Source organism: Culex pipiens, chromosome 1 (genome assembly GCF_016801865.2).
Source record: "Culex pipiens pallens isolate TS chromosome 1, TS_CPP_V2, whole genome shotgun sequence".
NCBI lineage: Eukaryota > Metazoa > Arthropoda > Insecta > Diptera > Culicidae > Culex > Culex pipiens.
The window spans coordinates 33,662,276-33,682,400 of NC_068937.1; the positions used below are offsets into that span (position 1 = coordinate 33,662,276).

A 20,125-nucleotide genomic window follows, 5' to 3' on the forward strand; every position below is an offset into this window, starting at 1 on the left:
ATTTTTAGTATTTTAATTTTCATTTATCTTGTTTAGTTTATGTTTGTTTTTGGTAGTATTTGGCAGACATGCATTGGCACGCTCTGCACTGGCACTTCAGATTAGCACTTACCTCAAGTTCTACGCACACTGCGCATTGCACAGTGCTAGTGCTATTTTTTAGCACTCCCATATAGCACGCCCAAGACATTTCACTAGTCTAGGTGGTAAATTTATTGCTTTTCCATAAATTGGGATACTGTTTGCGTCCCCAAAGGCCACAAGCGTTGATTCATTCGCCCAAGTACTGAAAATGTAACAAATTTTCATGTTCCCTTGCCTATTTGAAGATTTTTCTTTATTTTTTTGAAGATTTTCTAAAAGAAAAAAAGCGCTTTTACCACCACAATGAAAAAAAGTTTACCTTGCAGAGAATAGAACCATGGACCTCTCACTTCCAAGTCCTGAACGCAAGCACTGCACTAAACTTTCAGATAAAAATTGATGGAATTATTTGCGTGACGTTCCACTAGTCGACGACACTCAATTCAAGATAAACAAATGAAAAAAGCGTCTTAGTTACCAGTTTCGTTAGAGTGCAAGGGCGGGTGCTATGATTGAAAGCGCAGTGCTATTCGCTAAAATAGCACGCGTGCTAGCTGCGCGCGGTGCCAATGCATGTCTGGTATTTGGCCTATTCTAACACCTCCTATCATTACATTTTGCCTATCTAATTTTTTCATTTTTTTACAGTCACTTTTTCAATTTTTTACTTGTTTTTCACTTTTTCTGCTATAGAATGGCACCATTATCATTTATATTGTAAACAAATGCGTAGAGACATAGTCTGGGACACTACAAAAATTACTGCATACATATTTTTACTTAAAATATAGGAAATGTTAATAAAAAACACAGCCAAAGTTGACCTCTAAAAAAATTACATTTTTAAAAACATTGGCAAAGTCACATAAAACAAGTAAAACTTCCAACCCTAAAATTTTCTAAAATTTCAAGAGTTCTTCTTTTCAATGCATTTTAAAGATCAAAAATTGGTTGAAAAATGGAATTTTGGCGATTTTTTAGATCGAAGCCCGTCTAAAGGCGGGGTTAGGTTGTAGACGGTTAAGCTGAGTACGGCACATGAAACGAACGCGGTCAAGAAAAGTTGCACATTCATTTAAGAATAAAAAAAAATCGGAATTCAAACTTTAAGAAATCTTGGTTTTCATAATTAATTAATTATTAAACTTTTTTTTTTATTCCTAAATTATTATTTTTTTTTAATTCTTACAATCTTTACAACTCAAATTCTATAATTCTAAAACTTAAAAAAATTTAAATGCTAAATTTCTTAAATTCTAAAATTTCTTAAATTCTAAAACTCTGAAATTCTGAAAGTCTAAAATTCAAAAAAAAATATTCTGATATTCAAAAATCCTAAAATTCTAAAATTTTCAAATGTTGAAATTGTAAAATTCTAAATTCTAAATTTGTTGAAATCATTAATTCTAAAATGTAAAAAATTCTAACACTCCAAAAATTCAAAAATTCTAGAATTTTAAAATTCTGAAATTCTAGAATTTTAAAATTCTGAAATTCTAGAATTTTAAAATTTTGAATTTCTAGGAGCCTAAAATTCTGAAATTTTAGAATTCTAATGCAATTAAAAAATTCTAAAATGTACAAAATTGTAACATTCTAAAATTCTAGAATTCTTAAAAATTCTTAAATTCTAAAAGTCTAAAATTCTAAAAAAAATGAATTCTGAAATTCTGAAACCCTAAAATTCTACAATTTAAAATTTTACAATTCTTCTTAAAGCGTTGAAATTGTAAAATTCTAACATTCTAAAAATCTAAAACTCTCATTTTTTCAAGATTATTAAATATTTACGCTCCTAAATTCTTCAATGCCGCCATTTTTGCAGCCATCTTTACAGAAAATCAGATAACTTTGGAACATTTTTGGAGTCATATTTTCGGCCAGGCCCAAATTTTGGGAAAGAAAAAAATCTCGATTCGATTATCCGGAGTGAAATCTTGATGAAAAATTCAATAAGCGAGTACGCATTGTCCTTTAATTTTTAAATCACTAGATTTTCAAAACATCATGTTTTTATTTATGTTTTTGAATTTTTGATTAGAATTGCATTTTTTTTAATAAATCCCAAGATTTTTTAATTTTTAATTTATATTTCTTAAATTTAATCTCAAGATTTTTAATTTTTCATTTTAATTTTTTTACTTAATAATTTTAAGAATTTTTGAAATTAAATATGTCGGATTTTTTGAAATTGCTACTTGCGTATTTTTTTTAATTTTTTTTAAATATTTGTATTTTTGAATTTTTAATTTTCATAATTCCTACACGCTTAGATTTTTTCTACAGAATTCGGTAAAATTACCGAATTTTCAATTTCTTAACCCTCTACATTGTAGAGTCTACAACCTAACCCCGCCTTTAGACGGGCTTCGATCTGAAAAATCGCCAAAAATCCATTTTTGAACCATTTTTTGATCTTTTAAAATCATTGGAAAGAAGAACTCTTAAAATTTTAGAAAATTTTAGGATTGGAAGTTTGGCTTGTTTTATGTGTCTTTGCCAATGTTTTTTAAAATGTTATTTTCTAGAGGTCAACTTTTTCCACTAACATATCCTATATTTTAAGTTAAAAATAAGTATGCAGTAATGTTTTAGCGTCCCAGACTATGCCACAACGCTTTTTTTACAATTTAAATGATAATAGTACCATTTTATAACAAAAAATGCGAAAAACAAGCAAAAATAGAAAAAGTGACTAAAAAAACATGAAAAAATTAGATTGGCAAAATGTAATGATAGGAGAATAGGCCAAATACTAACAAAAACAAACATAAACTAAACAAGATAAATGCAAATAAAAATACAAAAAAAAACATTAAAAACATAAAACAAGAGAAGTGACGTAGAACAAAAGTTGCTCAAAATGATTTCTTGAACACTGGAAAACTAAAAAAAAAATTAAAAAAATTGGGCAGTAGAGGGTTGTGAGTTACCTAATTCAGTTCAATCTTAGCGAAATTCGGTAATGAAGTTCATTATTTTTCATCGTACAATCGATATTCGGTTAAATTTGTTCATTTTGACAAATGGTTTACGATCTTAACTTTACCGATTTCTCAACTACCGAATTCGGTAAAAAATCTTAGTGTGTAGATTTCTGGCTTTCCATTTTTTTATTTTTGAATATTGTTTTTTTTTTATTTCTAAAATTCCGATTTTTTTTCTAGATTTTCTTGAGAAAATTTATTGATTACTTTTGTTGCACACTTAGCATTTTTTTATCGAATTTTCAATTGCTGAACAGACCGGTAAACTGAAAATTACAGAATTCGGTAAAAACTTACCGAAATGCGGTAATCAAGTTCAGTTTTGTTCATTGTACAACAGATATTCGGTAAATTTATGTTCATTTTGGCAGATGGTTTACCGATAGGCAGATGCTTTCCTACTTGCCTACCGTGTCAACATCTGCAATCTGACATGGTGGGCGCCACTGATGGTCAGTAACGTTTCTGTTGTGCTTCCTTGCCTTTGCAAAAACAAGATTTGAACAGCTTAAAAAATGCTAACATTTCTTTAATTTTTCCCTCCCCACAGAGCTTCTTCTACGAGATCCTGTCCGGCATCTGGGTGCGCAACGGGCTCCAGATCAAGGGCCAGGCCATGACGTACATCCAGGCGAACTTTTGCAACTCGATGGTCGATATGGATCTTTTCTTTCTGCAGATCTGCGCGACCCAGCTGCCCGCGAATCGCTTCCTCACGGAGTGCATCTCGATCTTTGGCGTGACCGACTGGCTGGGGATGGGTGTGCTGAGCGCGCCCCAGGAGATGGAGCAGGACTCGATGCTGGAGGGACTGTTGACGTTTTTGGCGACGCTGATTACGTCGCGGGTTAATTTGGGGAACGACGAGACGACGCAGTGTATTATTGAGATTAGTGCGCTGTTGGCGACGGGCGACAAGACGCACAGCCAGCTGCTGGAGTTGATGCCGGAGCGGAGTGGGAACGCGCACACGCGGAATTTTGAGAAGTTTTTGAAGGAGCTGTCGGTGTACCGGCCGCCGCCGGTGGGGTCGGAGAATTTGGAGCAGGGACTGTTTATGCCGGTGGGGGAGGTTTGGGAGCGGTGGTACGATCCGTTGCACGTGCTGTTGAGGGCGGTTCACCGACGGGACTTTCAGAACTCGATGGATCGGTTCAGCGGGTACGTGAAGGGCGTGGGGAAGATGCCCAAGAGTGGCAGCTTGTGGCCACCGTTCCGGTTGCCGAGCTCGTGTGGGCGGGTGTACAGCGACCCGGGTGGGATACTGAGTTCGCGGGTGTTGCACGCAGCGCTGTTGGCGATCTTTTATAGGGCGGTTCACACGCACAGCGTGTCGGAGCACATGTTGGCGTTGGCGGTGTTTCTGCTGGAGATGGCCGTTAGCAACTGTGAGTCGAACAAGGACAGTGGGAGCGAGTTGGAGTGTGGAGGACGTTCCGGGGGGAGTAGTGCGGTGAGACAGGGCTCGGTGGACGAGTCGAGTCCGGTGGGGGTGCCGTCGTCGGTGCCGGAGCTGTTGAACTGCTATCCGAGCAATTGTCTGAGTGATAATTTGAAGATGACAATTAGGCGGATATCGTTGCTGCCGGGTGAGCCGCAGGTCATGCCGGCCAACTACCAGAACCAGAGCGCTGGGACGCCAACGTTTGATAGTGACGTTGAGTGGGAACTGTCTGAAAGTGAGACGCTTCCGATGCTGGTTGGTAGCGTGGACAACGAGTACGGGCAGCATTTGAACAACATTGGGGCGGAGGTAGCGATCCCGCAGGATTTGTCCGTGGTGCGAGAGAGTTCGCTGGCGCGACGCATGGACGACGATGATGACTACGGTCAGATGATGGTGGACGACGGATTGCAGTCGTTGCCACCGATTAGTCAGCGGCAGGCGCTGACCTACAACAACAACAACAACGAAAGCGCCAGCGGGGGACGACTTCCCCTACCGGCACCTCCATCGCCGGGTTCGGGGGCGGTCGCAATACCGCGCGTCACCAGCGAAATCTACAACGAAAGCAGCATGGAGCTGGTCATTCGGCACGACTTCCCGCTTGCGCCAAGCCAAACGTCGTCGGTGGTGAGTGGGGAAGCCACGCGTACGATCACCCCGGACACGACCATGTTCTCGTCGTCGGTCCCGTCGAACGCGGGCCTCATGTTGCCGTTTAATCGTGTTCAACCGGTTGCAGTTCCTAGCCGACCTCCGTTGCCGGCGCCACCCGTCAACTCGACGACGACCGTTGCCAGTACGGCTTCGGCGGCGAACATTGGCCAGCCGAGTTCGCAGCTGGTTCACCAGCTTACTTCGAGCGGTGGCCGTCCGCGGCACAAGCGCCGTAACATCGAGGCTTCCGGCGAATCAACGGCCCACCACCACGAACCGGACACGGTCGCCATCGAGGAGAGCATCCTGTCGCTGCTGCTCAAGCTGCACTCCCAGCTGAGTGGGGCGTTGGACAGCTTTTCGCTCGAGGACGAAACTCAGGGGGAAGATGACGAGGACCGGATGGACCAGGACGACGAAACGATGAGCAGCTCTTCTAGTCAGATCAAGCTGTCGGAGTCGCGAATTGGCGACGGGCCGTTCTTTATCGGCAATCTGCTGCGGCGGATCGCGCGACTGGACGTGAGTTGTGCGCGGCGGATCAACGAGATCCGGCACAGCCTGTGGCCGAACCAAAGAGAGCGCCAGGCGGAACAGAAAGCACGCGAGGCTAAGGAACGGGAGGAGCGGAGTAAGCGGGCGAAGGAACGCCAGAAGAAGATGATGGAAGAGTTTGCGAGCAGGCAGAAGGCGTTCATGGAGCAGGCGAACATGGACTGCTTCGAGGGCGATGAGGAGGAGGAGGAAGAGATGATCGAGATGCCACGGGAGAAGGAGTACGATTGTATTATCTGTAACACGACGGGGCCGAGTACGGAATCCAATCCGATCGGGTTGGTAGTGCTGGTTGAGTCTAGCAGTATCGTGGGTCATCGACGGAAGGAAGCGGACCGATGTCCACTTCCGGTTAACGACGACGATAAGGCACGTCTCGAGCGTAACGTGAAACTCGCGGCAGAGTTCAACAAACGGGTTGAGCTGCTCCAGTGGAAGTTCGGCACTTCGTCCTGGTTCCTTTCGCACAACATCGGCTGGGAGGGCGGAGTTCACGTGCAGTCATGTGGCCACCACGTGCACCTAACCTGTCAGGATTCCTACCTAAAATCCCTTCACACGGCGGCCCGTCCGCAGAACCTCAACGTTGAACGGGGAGAGTTCTTCTGTCCGGTGTGCCGCCAGCTCGCCAACTCCGTACTCCCGCTCAGTCCCAGCCTGGACCGACCAACGCCGCTCATTCGCGCCCCCTCGCCACCCTACGCCACTCTAGTCAACGAACTGATGAATCTCATCAAGGAGAACAAACGGCCCCCGACCACGACCAAGTTCTACGAAGCGATGGGCCGCGCCATGGAAAACATGACCAGCTGCACGCAGCGCAACATCAAGAAACACCCCGTCACCATCCAGTCCCTTTTCTCCTTCGTCATCTCCATCGCCCGCATCAACCTCGAATCCGAAGTCATCCAACGCGGAGGTTCCCTAATCACCCAGAAAGACCTCCGCTACAAACCCAAACGGGACTGCATCGTCCCACTCCTGCACGTGCTCTCGCTGCACGTCCGCCTCATGATCAACGACGACTCGCCGATGCGCTTCAAGGTCGGCGAAGACTGGCCAGCGTGGCGCTCGTGGGCCACCCTGTGCGGACTTCAACTCGCGCAACGACAGCAGGAGGAAACGAGCGGGTCGGGATTGGCGGCTGGCGCCACCACTACCGAGATGGAGGACAGCACGGGGGGATCGGCGGCCGCATCGTTGCCCACGTTCGGAACGAACGACGTGATTCCGGCCCTGCTGAACGATCCGTGCGCGCTGATGCTGAAGTTCATTCTGCTGGCGCCGCTGCATTTGGATCAAGGTGAGTTGGTCACCCTAGAGTCCAAAACATACTCAAACTAACAATTTCCATTCCCTCTAGCCTACTTCACCAGCATCGTCAAGGTCACCTTCAACCTCCTCTACTACCAAATCGTGCTCCAGCTGTGCACGCACCTGTCCGAGGACGAGTGCGACCGGCTCGTCGAAGACTACTCCTCCGCCTCGCCAACGGTCATCCGCGAAAAAGGCGTCCCGCACATCGGACCGGCCATGGCGTTCGTGCTCGCCAACCTGGACCGCTGCCGGCACATCCGCTCCGACAGCGTCCTCATGACCGACCACAGCGCCATGGACGGCGGCGCCACCACCCCGAACGGCAGCAGTGACCCCTCGCCCCGCCCAAAGCTGGACCTGGACGTGCTGGAGAAGCGGCTGCAGCGGCTGTGCCTTCCCTTTCTGCGGGTGGCGGCCCTGCTGCGGCACCACATCTACCATTCCGAGATTCCGGAGATCCCCGGACCGCACTGGGAGTTTAGCCGGCTCGTGTACTACCTGGAGCTGGTCACCGTCAGCATGGATCTGGACAAGTTCAACGCGGCGAAGGCGTTGTGCTTCCTGCCCGGCACGGAGCTGGCGCTGCCCAAGTTCTGGTGCGATCAGCTGCGCGAGATTCGCCCCACGTACGATTCGACGCGATCGTTGATCGTTGCGCAGCACGTTGAGTGGCAGCAGCCGAAGCTGCTGGGGTTGCCGCGGGAGTACGAGCGGTTGTTTACGGTAGGTTTTGGGTCGATGTTCGAAAATGTAACGGGGAATAACTGGGGTTGTCTCTTCTTTGCAGTACTACCACGAGCAGCCGTGCCTCAAGTGTCAGAACGTGCCGAAGGAGAGCTCGATCTGTCTGCTGTGCGGTACGATCGTGTGCCTCAAGCAGGCCTGCTGCAAGGATCAGGAGTGCTGCGAGGCCGTGAGGGTAAGTAGGCGGGTCGACTTGAGTGTGTAGAGATTGATAGAATAAATCTAGACTTTTTTTGATTAGGTCCTATAATCCTATGAAACACAATAGCTTATAGGACCCTTAAAAAAAACACTAGAATTTGATTGTAGAAGATTGTGTGTAGAGTTCGAATCGAGCGTGTAGAATTCTAAACCAAGAGTTCGACTCGAGCGTGTAGAGTTCGAATCGCGAGTAGATTCAGAGTGGAGAGTTCAAACTGATAGTGTAGATTTCGAATTGAAAGTGTAGATTTCGAATCGGGAGTGTAGAATTCAAAACCAAGAGTTCGACTCGAGAGTGTAGAGTTCGAATCGGCAGTGTAGATTTCGAATCGGCAGTGTAGAGTTCGAATCTAAAATTCGAATATAAAAATTCGAATCAAAAATTCGAATCAAAAAATTCGAATTAAAAATTTTATTCAAAATTCGAATAAAAAAATTCGAATCATAAATTCGAACCAAAAATTAGAATCAAATAAAAAAATTAAATAAAAAAATTGAATCAAATGATAAAAAAAATAAAAAATTTGAATCAAATAAATAAAAAAAATCGAGTCGAATAAAAAAATCGAATCAAAAACAAAAATTTGAATCAAATAAAAAATAAATAAATAAAATTGAATCAAATAAAAAAATTAAATAAAAAGTTCGAATAAAAAAAAACAAATCAGACATTCAAACTAAAAATTTAAAAAAAAAACGAATCGAATATTTAAAAAACTCGAATTGAATATTCAAAAAATTCGAATCGAAAATTCCAAAAAATTGAATTAAATCTCGAATCGAAAATTTTAAAAATTGGAATCAAAAATTTTTAAAATTGGAATCGAAAATTAAAAAAAAATTCGAATCGAAAATTTAAAAAAATCCGAATCGAAAATTGAAAAAAATTCGAATCGAAAATTGTAAAATTCGAATCGAAAACTAAAAAAAAAAACGAATCGAAAATTTAAAAATTTCGAATCGCAAATTTTAAAATTCGAAACGAAAATTTAAAAAAATTCGAATCGAAAATTATAAAACTTTTAATCGAAAATTAAAAAATTGGAATCGATAATTTAAAAAAATTTAATCGAAAATTTTAAAATTTGGAATCGAAAATTAAAAAAAAATCGAATCGAAAATTTGAAAAATTGGAATCGAAAATTTAAAAAATTGAATCAAAATTCATAAAATTCGAAATTTTAAAAATTGGAATCGAAAATTTTAAAAACTGGAATCGAAAATTTTAAAAATTTGAATCAAAAATTAAAAAAATTGGAACCAAGAATAAAAAAAAAATCGAATCAAAAATTTAAAAAGATCGAATCGCAAATTTTAAAAATTCGAATAGAAAATTTAACAAAAGTCGAATCGAAAATTAAATAAATTCGAATCGAAAATTAAAAAAAACCGAATCGAAAATTTAAAAAAAATAAAATCGAAAATTTTAAATATTGGAATCGAAAATTTTAAAAATTGGAATCGAAAATTTTAAAAATTGGAATCGAAATTTAAAAGTTGGAATCGAAAATTTTTAAAATTGGAACCGATAATTTAAAAAATGGAATCGAAAATTTTAAAATTGGAATCGAAAATTAAAAAAAATCGAATCGAAAATTAAAAAAAACCATCGAAATCGAATCGAAAATTAAAAAAAAACGAATTGAAAATTTTAAAAATTGGAATCGAAAATTTTAAAATTGGAATCGAAAGTTAAAAAAATTAGAATCGGAAATTTTAAAAACTGGAATCGAAAATTTTAAAATTGGAATCGAAAAAGTCGAATCGAAAATTAAATAAATTCGAATCGAAAATTAAAAAAAAACCGAATCGAAAATTTAAAAAAATTAAAATCGAAAATTTTAAATATTGGAATCGAAAATTTTAATAATTGGAATCGAAATTTAAAAGTTGGAATCGAAAATTTTTAAAATTGGAACCGATAATTTAAAAAATGGAATCGAAAATTTTGAAAATTGGAATCGAAAATTAAAAAAGATCGAATCGAAAATAAAAAAAAAAAAACAATTAAAAATTTTAAAAATTGGAATCGAAAATTTTGAAATTGGAATCGAAAGTTAAAAAAATTAGAATCGGAAATTTTAAAAATTGGAATCGAAAATTTTAAAAATTCGAAGCGAAAATTTTAAAATTGGAATCGAAAATTTTAAAATTGAAATCGAAAATTTAAAAAAAAATTAATCGGAAATTTTAAAAATTGGAATAGAAAATTTTAAAAATTGCAATTGAAAATTTTAAAAATTGGAATTGAAAATTTAAAAAAAATGAATTGAAAATTTTAAAAAATTTGGAATCGAAAATTCGAATCGAAAATTTGAATTGAAAATTTTAAAAATTGGAATCGAAAATTCGAATTGAAAATTTGAATCGAAAATTCGAATCGAAGATTTGGATCGAAAGTTTGAATCGAAAATTTGAATCGAGAGTTTGAATCGAAAGATAGAATCGAGAGATAGAATCGAGAGATAGACTCGAAAGTTCGAATTGAGTAGAGTAGAGTAGAGTAGAGTAGAGTAGAGTAGAGTAGAGTAGAGTAGAGTAGAGTAGAGTAGAGTAGAGTAGAGTAGAGTAGAGTAGAGTAGAGTAGAGTAGAGTAGAGTAGAGTAGAGTAGAGTAGAGTAGAGTAGAGTAGAGTAGAGTAGAGTAGAGTAGAGTAGAGTAGAGTAGAGTAGAGTAGAGTAGAGTGTAGAGAGCTACAGTGTAGAGAGCTACATTGTAGAGAGCTACAGTGTAGAGAGCTACAGTATAGAGAGCTACAGTGTACAGAGCAACAGTGTACAGAGCTTCAGTGTAGAGAGCTACAGTGTAGAGAGCTACAGTGTAGAGAGCTACAGTGTAGATTGCTACAGTGTAGAGAGCTACAGTGTAGAGAGTTACAGTGTAGAGCTCCGATTTTAAATCGAGTGCATTGCAGATCACAAAAGAAGTGACAATTCGTTTCTTCTTTCCTTTCCAGCACTCCATCAGCTGCGGTGGCGGCACGGGCATCTTCCTGGTGGTCACCTCGACCTACATCATCATCATTCGGGACCGGCGGGCCTGTTTGTGGGGATCGCTCTACCTAGACGATTACGACGAGGAGGATCGCGACTTGAAGTGAGTTGCAAAGTTGTGCTACTTGTGGCAAGATCTACAACTATTGTTTTCGCAATTTCAGACGCGGCAAGCCGCTGTATCTCAGCGAGGATCGCTTCAATCTGCTCGAGTCCCAATGGCTGTCGCACCGGTTCGCCCACACCAAGCACACCTGGGTGTGGCACCGGGATTCGCTGTAAGCTGTGTGTGTGTGTGCGTGAGGTACGTTCGTACGTGCGTGTTTGTGTCTTCACTACTTCTGTGTTGTAGTGGTTTGCGTGTTACTTTGTATGTGTGTTACTGTATGTGTGCGTGTGAGCGTTGTGAATATGTTTCCGTAAGTAGAGTATAACGAAAAGACTGTGTTTGCTGTGGAAGCGAACTTTCCTTCCTCCTCGAGAAATGTAGAATGAAAAGGATAAGCTGCGAACGAACGGGGTAATTTCATAGAAGGATCGTAGAGTGAATAGAAATTGTTATTTAACCATAAAGGCTAAAGCAAAAAAAGAAACTAGAACTACTACTCTAAACGTATGAAATAATTATATAATTATGAGAATTTCTTGCTTTGTGATATTTGTAATTGTTATCCTATGCTTAATGCTTTCATTAAAAACTATAAAATCTAACTTGTACGACACTCTCGAAGAGAAGTAGAAGAAGACGCATGAAAGCACTTCTTGAAAGTAATATAAAAAGTAATACACGAGCTAGTTTAGTGTTAGACGAAAAGTGTAGTCTTACCAAAACAGAAACAAAAAAATACACTTGTTCAACCAACTCTATAATAAACAACAATTTCCCCCAAAAAAACCCTTTGTCTGACTACGTGTTTACTTCTCATTCGTGTTTTGTTTTTTGTTTTTAAAACCTTTGTTTAGTTTAGTAACAGCGAACAACTCTTCAAACACACTTTGCTCAAAGTTTTAATCTTTTCTTCGCGAAGCTTTGAAGTTGAAGCTAAATTTAAAATAAATAAAAAACAGCAACTCTAGGAATTAACAAATTGTTTACTTTTTGCGGTATTAGGTTTCAACGAGCGCGGCCAACGGAATGATGAACCGTTGACCATAAGTTAGTCTTTCTTATTATTATTTTTTACTTAGCTAGGAGTATTTGTGGTTGTCGGAAGAATGGGAGGAAGTAAATTATCAGTGACTTGAGTAGAACGAAGGGAGACGAAAGAGGGGATTCGGAGTGAGGGTAGCGTCCGCGTCACCCCCCCAAAATAGTTACTACTGTACGGATTATGTGAAATCTATAAAAAACCAATAATTAGTGTTTAGAGCAATAAATTAATTTCATGAAATATTACGCAAAAGTATACAGCAAACACTACTCTTTAAGAGTTTGAAAGAAAGCCTTAAAAATTTAAGGGTTCTGTAATGTTACATTACAGTAAAAAAATGATTCCGAAAATCTTAAAAAAAAACTATCTTTTTCAGAATTTTTTTTTCAAGACTTCGAAGTCCAGCGAAATTATGGGAATGTATAGTTTATGTCAGACTTGGCCTACGCTAATAAAAATTGGGAATAAGTTTGGAATTCGGTAAAATTTGATAAATGTTGGGAATCCAAAACATATTCAATGGCACTCAAATCGTTATGAGCACTTAACATAAAATTTATTTCATAATTTTAATCTGTTATAGAATTAAAACGCTTTTTAATACATTAAATACCTAGTACAAATTGGACGATTATGATGGCAAGTATTTTACAAATAAAAACAAAAAATGGTAACACTGAACTTTAAGCAACGACAAAACTTAAAAAAAGCTAAACCCCATTTTGAAAGTGGGTCATTCTCCTTCAACTCACACGACGTCGGAAAAGTTGTCAGAACCCTTTTCAATTTCTATGAAACTTTGCTCTATGAGGTAATTTTGGCCCCTGATCACGAATCCGAAATCCTTTTTTTGATATCTCGTGACTGAGAGGCGATACGACCACTTTGGATTTTTACTAAAAAAATAAAAAACGTTTTCATTGTTTTGTAGCTTGAACCCGTAAAGGGATAGAAATGTGGTGTCAAAGAGACTTTTGTATAAAATCGAAACTTCGAAACCATGATTTGATGGCGCTCTCAAAATTTCTAAAAACTTGTTTTTCATTAGTAACCGTTTAGTAACTCAACTGTCAAAAATCAAGAGAAATGTCATTTTATGGTAAATTTAATGTACTTTTCGAATCTGCAATAACTCAAAGAGGCAATTTTTTGCATGGATTTTTCTTTCTCTACAACTTTGAACACTATTACACTCTAACAAATAACCCTGCAAAGTTAGAAAAAAACACGAAATTTGAAAATGAAAAATTGTGTTCCAAATGAAAAAATGACCCTTCAGGGTTAATGTAGATTCGAAAAGTACATTAAATTTCCCTTAAAATGACATGTTCCAATTTTTTTAACAGTTGATTAACGGAAAATGGCAGAATTTTCAAAACTTTTTTAGTGTTTTTTTTGTCGGAATTTCGAATACGTCATCAAATCGGGTGTCCAATTTTCGATACCAAATTTCCATCTCATCACCTTTTCATGCTGCAAATTATTGAAAAACATGTCTTTTTTCGCATGTTCAAAAATTTAAGGGGTCGTACCGTTCCTCCGTCACGAGATTAAATAAAAAAACGGACCTCGGATTCGTGATCAGAGACAAAATTTACCCCTTAGGACAAAGTTTCACGCAAATCGAAGAGGGGTCGGGACAACTTTTCCCGATTTCGTGTGAGTTGGTAGAGAATTAACCATGTATTCTTCGAGTTATTAATGTTTTACGTAAAATTGCTTGTTTATAATTTTAGACCATTATTCAAAATTGTAACCTCTAAAACTCAATCGTGTTCTTTTGAAAGTGTTTTTCCGGCAGTATCTGGTTTGTTTCTATGCTTTGTAAGACTGGTACTCAAAGTATGCGATCAAACCGGGAGTCTAATTTTACACAAACATCTATTTCAGACCAAGTTTCTATCACGTCACGGTTTCGAGCTAAAATCAATGAAAAATGTATCTTAGTAAAAATTATTAAAAATGAAAGAAATCATACCACCCCATCACGACATATCGAAAAACTGACCACAGATTCGTAATCAGGGACTAAAATTACCCCTTGATCTCAAAAATGTCATAAATCAACGATTAATTAATTAAATTAAATTTTTTTAGTCATTACAAATATTTTTCCAAATTTTGACTATCGTAAACATAGAAGCATAGTATGCGAAAATCGGGGAAAATTCACTATTACATAAAATCTAAAAGTTTTTCGTTTTAAATAAAAAAATAAAAACTTTCTAACATTTTGAAAATAAAAAAAAAATCGTTAAACTGAAACTTTCTGGAACAATAATTATTGGAATCTTGTTTTAAAGATTTTTTTTTTTTTTTTGATAAAAAATTTCCCTGGGCCTTGTAAAGTCAAGGGGCATGATTTGATCCTAGTGCATTAGTTAAAATTTGGGTATACATTCTTTTTTTATAAGCACTATGGACACCACTTCATGCTACGAGAACTCGCTTTGCCGCAGCCCCAGGGCTTAAGCGTTGACCGATAAGCTGTCTTTGTGAACTAGGTAGTTCTCCGATAGTGGAAATATCACAATTGCACAAGACACCGCTGCTTCTGTGACTTTTTCACTATCACAATGTGGGATTTAGGTGGGACTTCAGGATAGTACAATTGATTTGTTGCTTAGCATTAGCATTTAAAATAAATATGTATCTTTTCCAAATCTATTTGATGATAAATTTAGTTGCAATTGTTAAGTTAAAGTAATGCTGTCAATAAACTTTGATAGATGTAGAATACTAGGCATTCTTTTATGTCGAATTGTCCATAGAGTCTCGATCAATCAATAATGTAATGATATCGGACAAAATTCGTTGATCTGTTGAACTAACGGTTTTCGGATTATGGTTGTATTGACCATTGTTGCGAATCGAGGAACTACGGATCTTTTGACGTAAATGATCATTTCTTTTTAAAATCACGATTTCTATCCTATTTGTACATTAGTTCACAAATTTTTATTGTTTTTTTTATAGAAGTAGTACTGCAACAGTTAAAGGAACGTTTAGTTTTGAACATTAAGTTTAGAGGATTTTAGATTAAAATTTAGATTTTCAATCCAAAGTAGTTAGCAAATGAATATTTGGACTTAAATGAATAATTGAATAAGTTGGACTTATGAATAACACACCACTGTGCATTTATTCTAGAGTCAGATCCATACAGCGTCAGTGTTTATTTGGTCGAAGTGTACTAATTCATTGGCAGATCTGATTCTAGTTGTAATGTACGACAAGACCAGGGCTGTGGAGTCGGAGTCGGAGTCGGAGCCGGAGTCGGTGGAGTCGGGTCTTTTTGGGAAGCCTGGAGTCGGAGTCGGAGTCGGAGTCGTCAAAACTCGAATAGCTGGAGTCGGAGTCGGAGCCGGAGTCGGCTAAATTTTATTAGCTGGAGTCGGAGTCGGAGTCGGAGCCGAAAATTTCTGATTACCCGGAGTTGGAGTCGGAGTCGAAGTTATCTAGAATTCAACAAAAAAATTGTTTTTTTTTATTTATCAGTATTTGCTATAAAACAGCTTAATTTACAAAACTTCTTATATTTTTAATTGTCACATGCGCTGCGTTGCCATTTTTAATTTTTTTAGGAGATCTATGATCACTAAATGATAACCTGGTAATCAGCTCTTACCCAAGTATGTATACTATACTGCCCATAATTGAAAATTCGGCTATTATGCCAAATCAAGTATTCCGAGAAAAACGCGTTTTAGCGTTTGTCACAAAATCTCCGTCAAGGCAATTTCCCATAAGAGTGGCATATTAGCCGTTTGGTTTTTCGCATCGGCAGCCAAATCAAAACACTTTTTTAGTGAAATTCAAGTTTCAGAAGCTGCGTTGGAACACCCTCTACCACCTGGTGCTAATAACTCGTTTTTGCCAAAAGTGGATATTAGCCGTTTTTTTCAATGGTGGGCAGTATAGTATCATGATTAAAAAAATTAAAAACAATATTGGTTTTGTAGTCAAAAATATTAATTTTTTTTGACTGCATCCTTTTGCCGATATTTATGTACCCTTTAAATTCAAATTTGACCAAATTTAATCCAGTTCTTTCTGAAAAAAGTTCACACACAGTCATCTTAAACCCCGATAGTGAATGTCTTGGAGGTTTAAAGTAAATCAATGTACAGGAAAAAAGTTACGAGGTACATCAATCTAAAAAAAATCACTGGCAGTATAACTCTTCCAACAAATATTCAACGATTATAACAATCTATTCCTTGGAACTCAACATGAGCATTTTGTTTATAACTATGTACATAAAAATCAAAGTAACGCGCTTAAAATATTTGAAACTGACAACAAATATAAAAAATGCAACTAATTTTGAAATCATCATTGAATATGTTAAATATATCGATTATCGTAATGTTTACTATTTCTCTGCTAAAATCTGAGAATGTTGGTTCTTAGGCAAACTATTTTGATATTGTTGCAAATTTTTATTGAACAAATTTTAAGATTTCAGGATAGGATAGGATTTCAAGATACAAAATATATATAAAAAAATGATAGAATTTAAATTTATATTTCAAATATTATTCATTCATGTTTATTTGCGGCATTAGTTCGTTTACAATTGTTATTATTATTTATAGCGAGTAGAGTTATGGTGTTCCGTTCAACTACGACTTAATTCATTTATCAGAAGATACATTTAGGCAAGGATTTGGGTTTAACAAAAAGCAGAAAAAGTTCACAAAAAAACTGCTAATCAAATATTATTCAAAAAAATCAAAATATTGTTGAACCGGTAAGAATTTTCTCATACTGTTTGTCCCACGACAATATGACGGAAGGTGATTATCATTGCAACAAAATGTATCTAAAAAAATGCTTCTTGGAAAGGTAGCTTAAGGATCCTTTTGAATATCCGTGACCTAGAAAATATTTAACGTGTGGATTTTAGTTATTTATCCAAATCTAAGTTTTTTATATATTTTGATGGAGGCGCTCACTAATTCATAAAGCTTCGTTTTATGTGAAGATGCAGGTAGTATCGCGCGCCTCCTTTTGAATATAGAAAATATTTAAAATTTAAACAAATCCAAAATTCCTAGGTAAAATATTTTCTAGGTCACGGAAAGGACCCCTTAAGCGTCCTTACCACGAGGATTTTTTTAGATACATTTATTTGTAATAATAATCTTCTTCAGCCATGGTGTGATGGCCATGTACGTCTTAAAAATATCAATGGAGCTTTAAAAAAAAGTTATTTAAAAAAAAATAAGGTGACTATGATAGTCACTGTCTTTCTTATAAATGTCAACCTAAAAGTGAGCAAGTTGAATTTATATGTTAAATCGATCATTAATCGATCGATCATTTAATGATCGTTCAAAAAATAACAATTTGATATTTTAGCTTTTAATAAATTAAATGAAAATTTGAGGTTAAGTATATGCATCCAAATTTGCTTACCAAACTGTTCTTCTGAAATTGCCTTGAAAACTGGAGATTTTTTATTGCTGTTTCAATAACGTCTAAAACTTGTAAAACTAGAAACTTTTTTCTGGTTTTTTCCACTTAGAGAGTTTTTAAATAATCATTTTTGACAATGTTTTCGAAATAATAGTTAAATAACTTTTGAAACATTTAAAAATATGTGGAGTCGGAGTCGGAGCCAACCATTTTTTGAAAGCTGGAGTCGGAGCCGGAGTCGGAGTCGGCTAGAGTTGGTAGGCCGGAGTTGGAGTCGGAGTCGGAGTCGGTTGGATCTGAAAGCCGGAGCCGGAGTCGGAGTTGGAGTCGGCTAATCTCAGAAAGCCGGAGTCGGAGTCGGAGTCGGAGTCGCTTGAAATATGACCCGACTCCGCAGCCCTGGACAAGACTACTGACGGACGTGACAGGACGAGGGCCCAGTTTAGAGGTTTCAACATCAACGATGTGCGGCTGGACCACCCTCCCAAAAAAAAAAAAAAAAAAAAAAAGGACATAACCACTGCACCACTTCAGCTTCAGAAGGACTTAGACTGGGCGTGTCATGGAATTGATCAAAATTTTCTTGTGGATATCGTGGAGAATTTTCCTTATCCTCTTAAAAAAGTGGACCATCAACAATTCCCGTCTCATTATTCCCCATCATTTTACCCTGGTGGTGTGTGAAAACATTGGAATCAATAGTATAGTGTATAAGCATAATTTGCTGGAAGTAGCTTGTTTGTTTTATTTGTAAAAATCACAACATCAACGATTCCTTCAAACATTCACAACTCCACCGGCCACCCTCTCGTTCCGAACGGTTTCCCTAACCTCATCCTCAACAGCGCGCCTCAGTGCGTTCTCCCTAAACAGCACCCACCACTGGTAGCCGTGCCCCAGGCAGGCCAACATCCCGGCCACCCCGGCCAGGATGTTCGTCCTCGGGTTGTAGTGCCCAATCGAGGTGCCGAGCACGGCGAACGATCCCGCGTAGTACAGGGTGGCCGCGACAAAGTTAAAGTACAGCTCCCAAACCCAGGGGTCCAGCTGCAACACGGTCGCTAGCCGCTTCCCGCTGAGGCCGTCCCACAGGGCGGAGGCCGTCAGAAGGGGCAGGTGCAGCGCCAGAAACTGGAACACGTACCCGAACCCGGTTTGGCCCGCCAAATGGTCCGGCTGGGTCAGGGCGAGCGCGATGAGGCCAAGCGTCTGCGCGGGGGAAAGGTAAACATTTGAAATTGGAGGTGAAATTTGCATCAAAATTACTCACGATTTGTGCGAGTTCCAGCTTGTGGCACTTGATCCGGAGGTAGCCATTGTCGTACCGGTTTGCCACACCAGGTTCCGGCAAAGTTGGGGCCGGTTTGCCGCCGTGGACTGGGAAAATGGCAGTGGCGGTCATGTCACTGTTGATGCGCAATGCATTCACTGATGATCTAAACAAAAAACGCACTCGCGATTTTGTTTGCACGATTTGTATTTATTTCTGTTAGTGTTGGTGAATGAACGTACGTGCATTAGTACGTGGATGCAACTATAAGTGCAACGTGAGTGAAGGGGTTTGCGTTACATGCTACGTGAACATTAATGGATCGGAATCAGACTTTTATGCCACTGAGCAGTTCTCTAGGATTTCGGTCATTCGATTTTTTTTTTTGTATTTTTTAATCCGGCTGAAACTTTTTTGGTGCCTTCGGTATGCCCAAAGAAGCCATTTTGCATCATTAGTTTGTCCATATAATTTTCCATACAAATTTGGCAGCTGTCCATACAAAAATTATGTATGAAAATTCAAAAATCTGTATCTTTTGAAGGAATTTTTTGATCGATTTGGTGTCTTCGGCAAAGTTGTAGGTATGGATACGGACTACACTGGAAAAAAATGATACACGGTAAAAAAAATTTGGTGATTTTTTTAATTTATTTTTTTATCACTAAAACTTGATTTGCAAAAAAAAACTATTTTTAATTTTTTTTATTTTTTGATATGTTTTAGAGGACATAAAAAGCCAACTTTTCAGAAATTTCCAGGTTGTGCAAAAAATCATTGACCGTTTTATGAATTTTTTAATCAATACTATTTTTTTCAAAAAATCGAAATATTGGTCGCAAAAATTTTTCAACTTCATTTTTCGATGTAAAATTGAATTTGCAATCAAAAAGTACTTTAGTGAAATTATGATAAAATGCACCGTTTTAAAGTTACAGCCATTGTTATGTAACTTTTTTCAAAATAGTCGCAGTTTTTCATTTTTTTAAATTAGTGCGCATGTTTGCTCACCTTTGAAAAAAAAATTTTTTTAAAGCTGAGAAAATTCTCTATATTTTGCTTCATCGGACTTTGTTTTTTTTTTTTTTTTGGTTTTATTATAGAGACTTTACACCATTGTGCATTCATCTCTTCAAGGTGGATAGTGAAAGAGGAAAGATTACATAGTTTAAAATCACTTGTCTGGCAATATTTCAATAATTGTTACCATGCCTTTTTTCTAACGATTTCTGTCTATGTTTCAAATATTTAGCAGAATATTTAAAGAGTGAATTATCAAGTTCTTCAAGTTTATCTTCGTC

General features: G+C 38.1%; 2 protein-coding genes across 2 annotated transcripts in view; one reads left to right on the forward strand and one right to left on the reverse strand.

Moving 5' to 3' along the window:
• Positions 1–12,378, forward strand: part of LOC120419270 (E3 ubiquitin-protein ligase Ubr3) — an 80,729-nt gene extending 68,351 nt beyond the window's left edge. The window contains exons 7-11 of the mRNA XM_039581931.2: positions 3,622–7,030; positions 7,091–7,767; positions 7,832–7,963; positions 10,946–11,085; positions 11,147–12,378. Coding sequence (XP_039437865.1) covers positions 3,622–7,030; positions 7,091–7,767; positions 7,832–7,963; positions 10,946–11,085; positions 11,147–11,264 — 4,476 coding nt within the window. The 3' untranslated portion in view covers positions 11,265–12,378. The remainder of the gene's footprint in view (positions 1–3,621; positions 7,031–7,090; positions 7,768–7,831; positions 7,964–10,945; positions 11,086–11,146) is intronic.
• Positions 12,379–18,256: 5,878 nt separating this feature from the next.
• LOC120419275 (uncharacterized) lies at positions 18,257–19,041 on the reverse strand. The gene is made up of 2 exons (XM_039581940.2): positions 18,825–19,041; positions 18,257–18,763 (listed from the first exon to the last, which is right to left on the reverse strand). The coding sequence occupies exons 1-2, from the start codon at positions 18,954–18,956 to the stop codon at positions 18,332–18,334; spliced, it is 564 nt and encodes a 187-aa protein (XP_039437874.1). The 5' UTR covers positions 18,957–19,041; the 3' UTR covers positions 18,257–18,331.
• Positions 19,042–20,125: the final 1,084 nt, after the last annotated feature.

Coding starts and splice junctions, on each gene's coding strand:
- LOC120419275 (XM_039581940.2), bottom strand. CDS start 18,956: ATGACCGCCACTGCCATTTTCCCAGTCCACGGCGGCAAACCGGCCCCA. Junction 18,764..18,824: donor AGCTGGAACTCGCACAAATC/GTGAGTAATTTT, acceptor TCCCCCGCGCAG/ACGCTTGGCCTCATCGCGCT.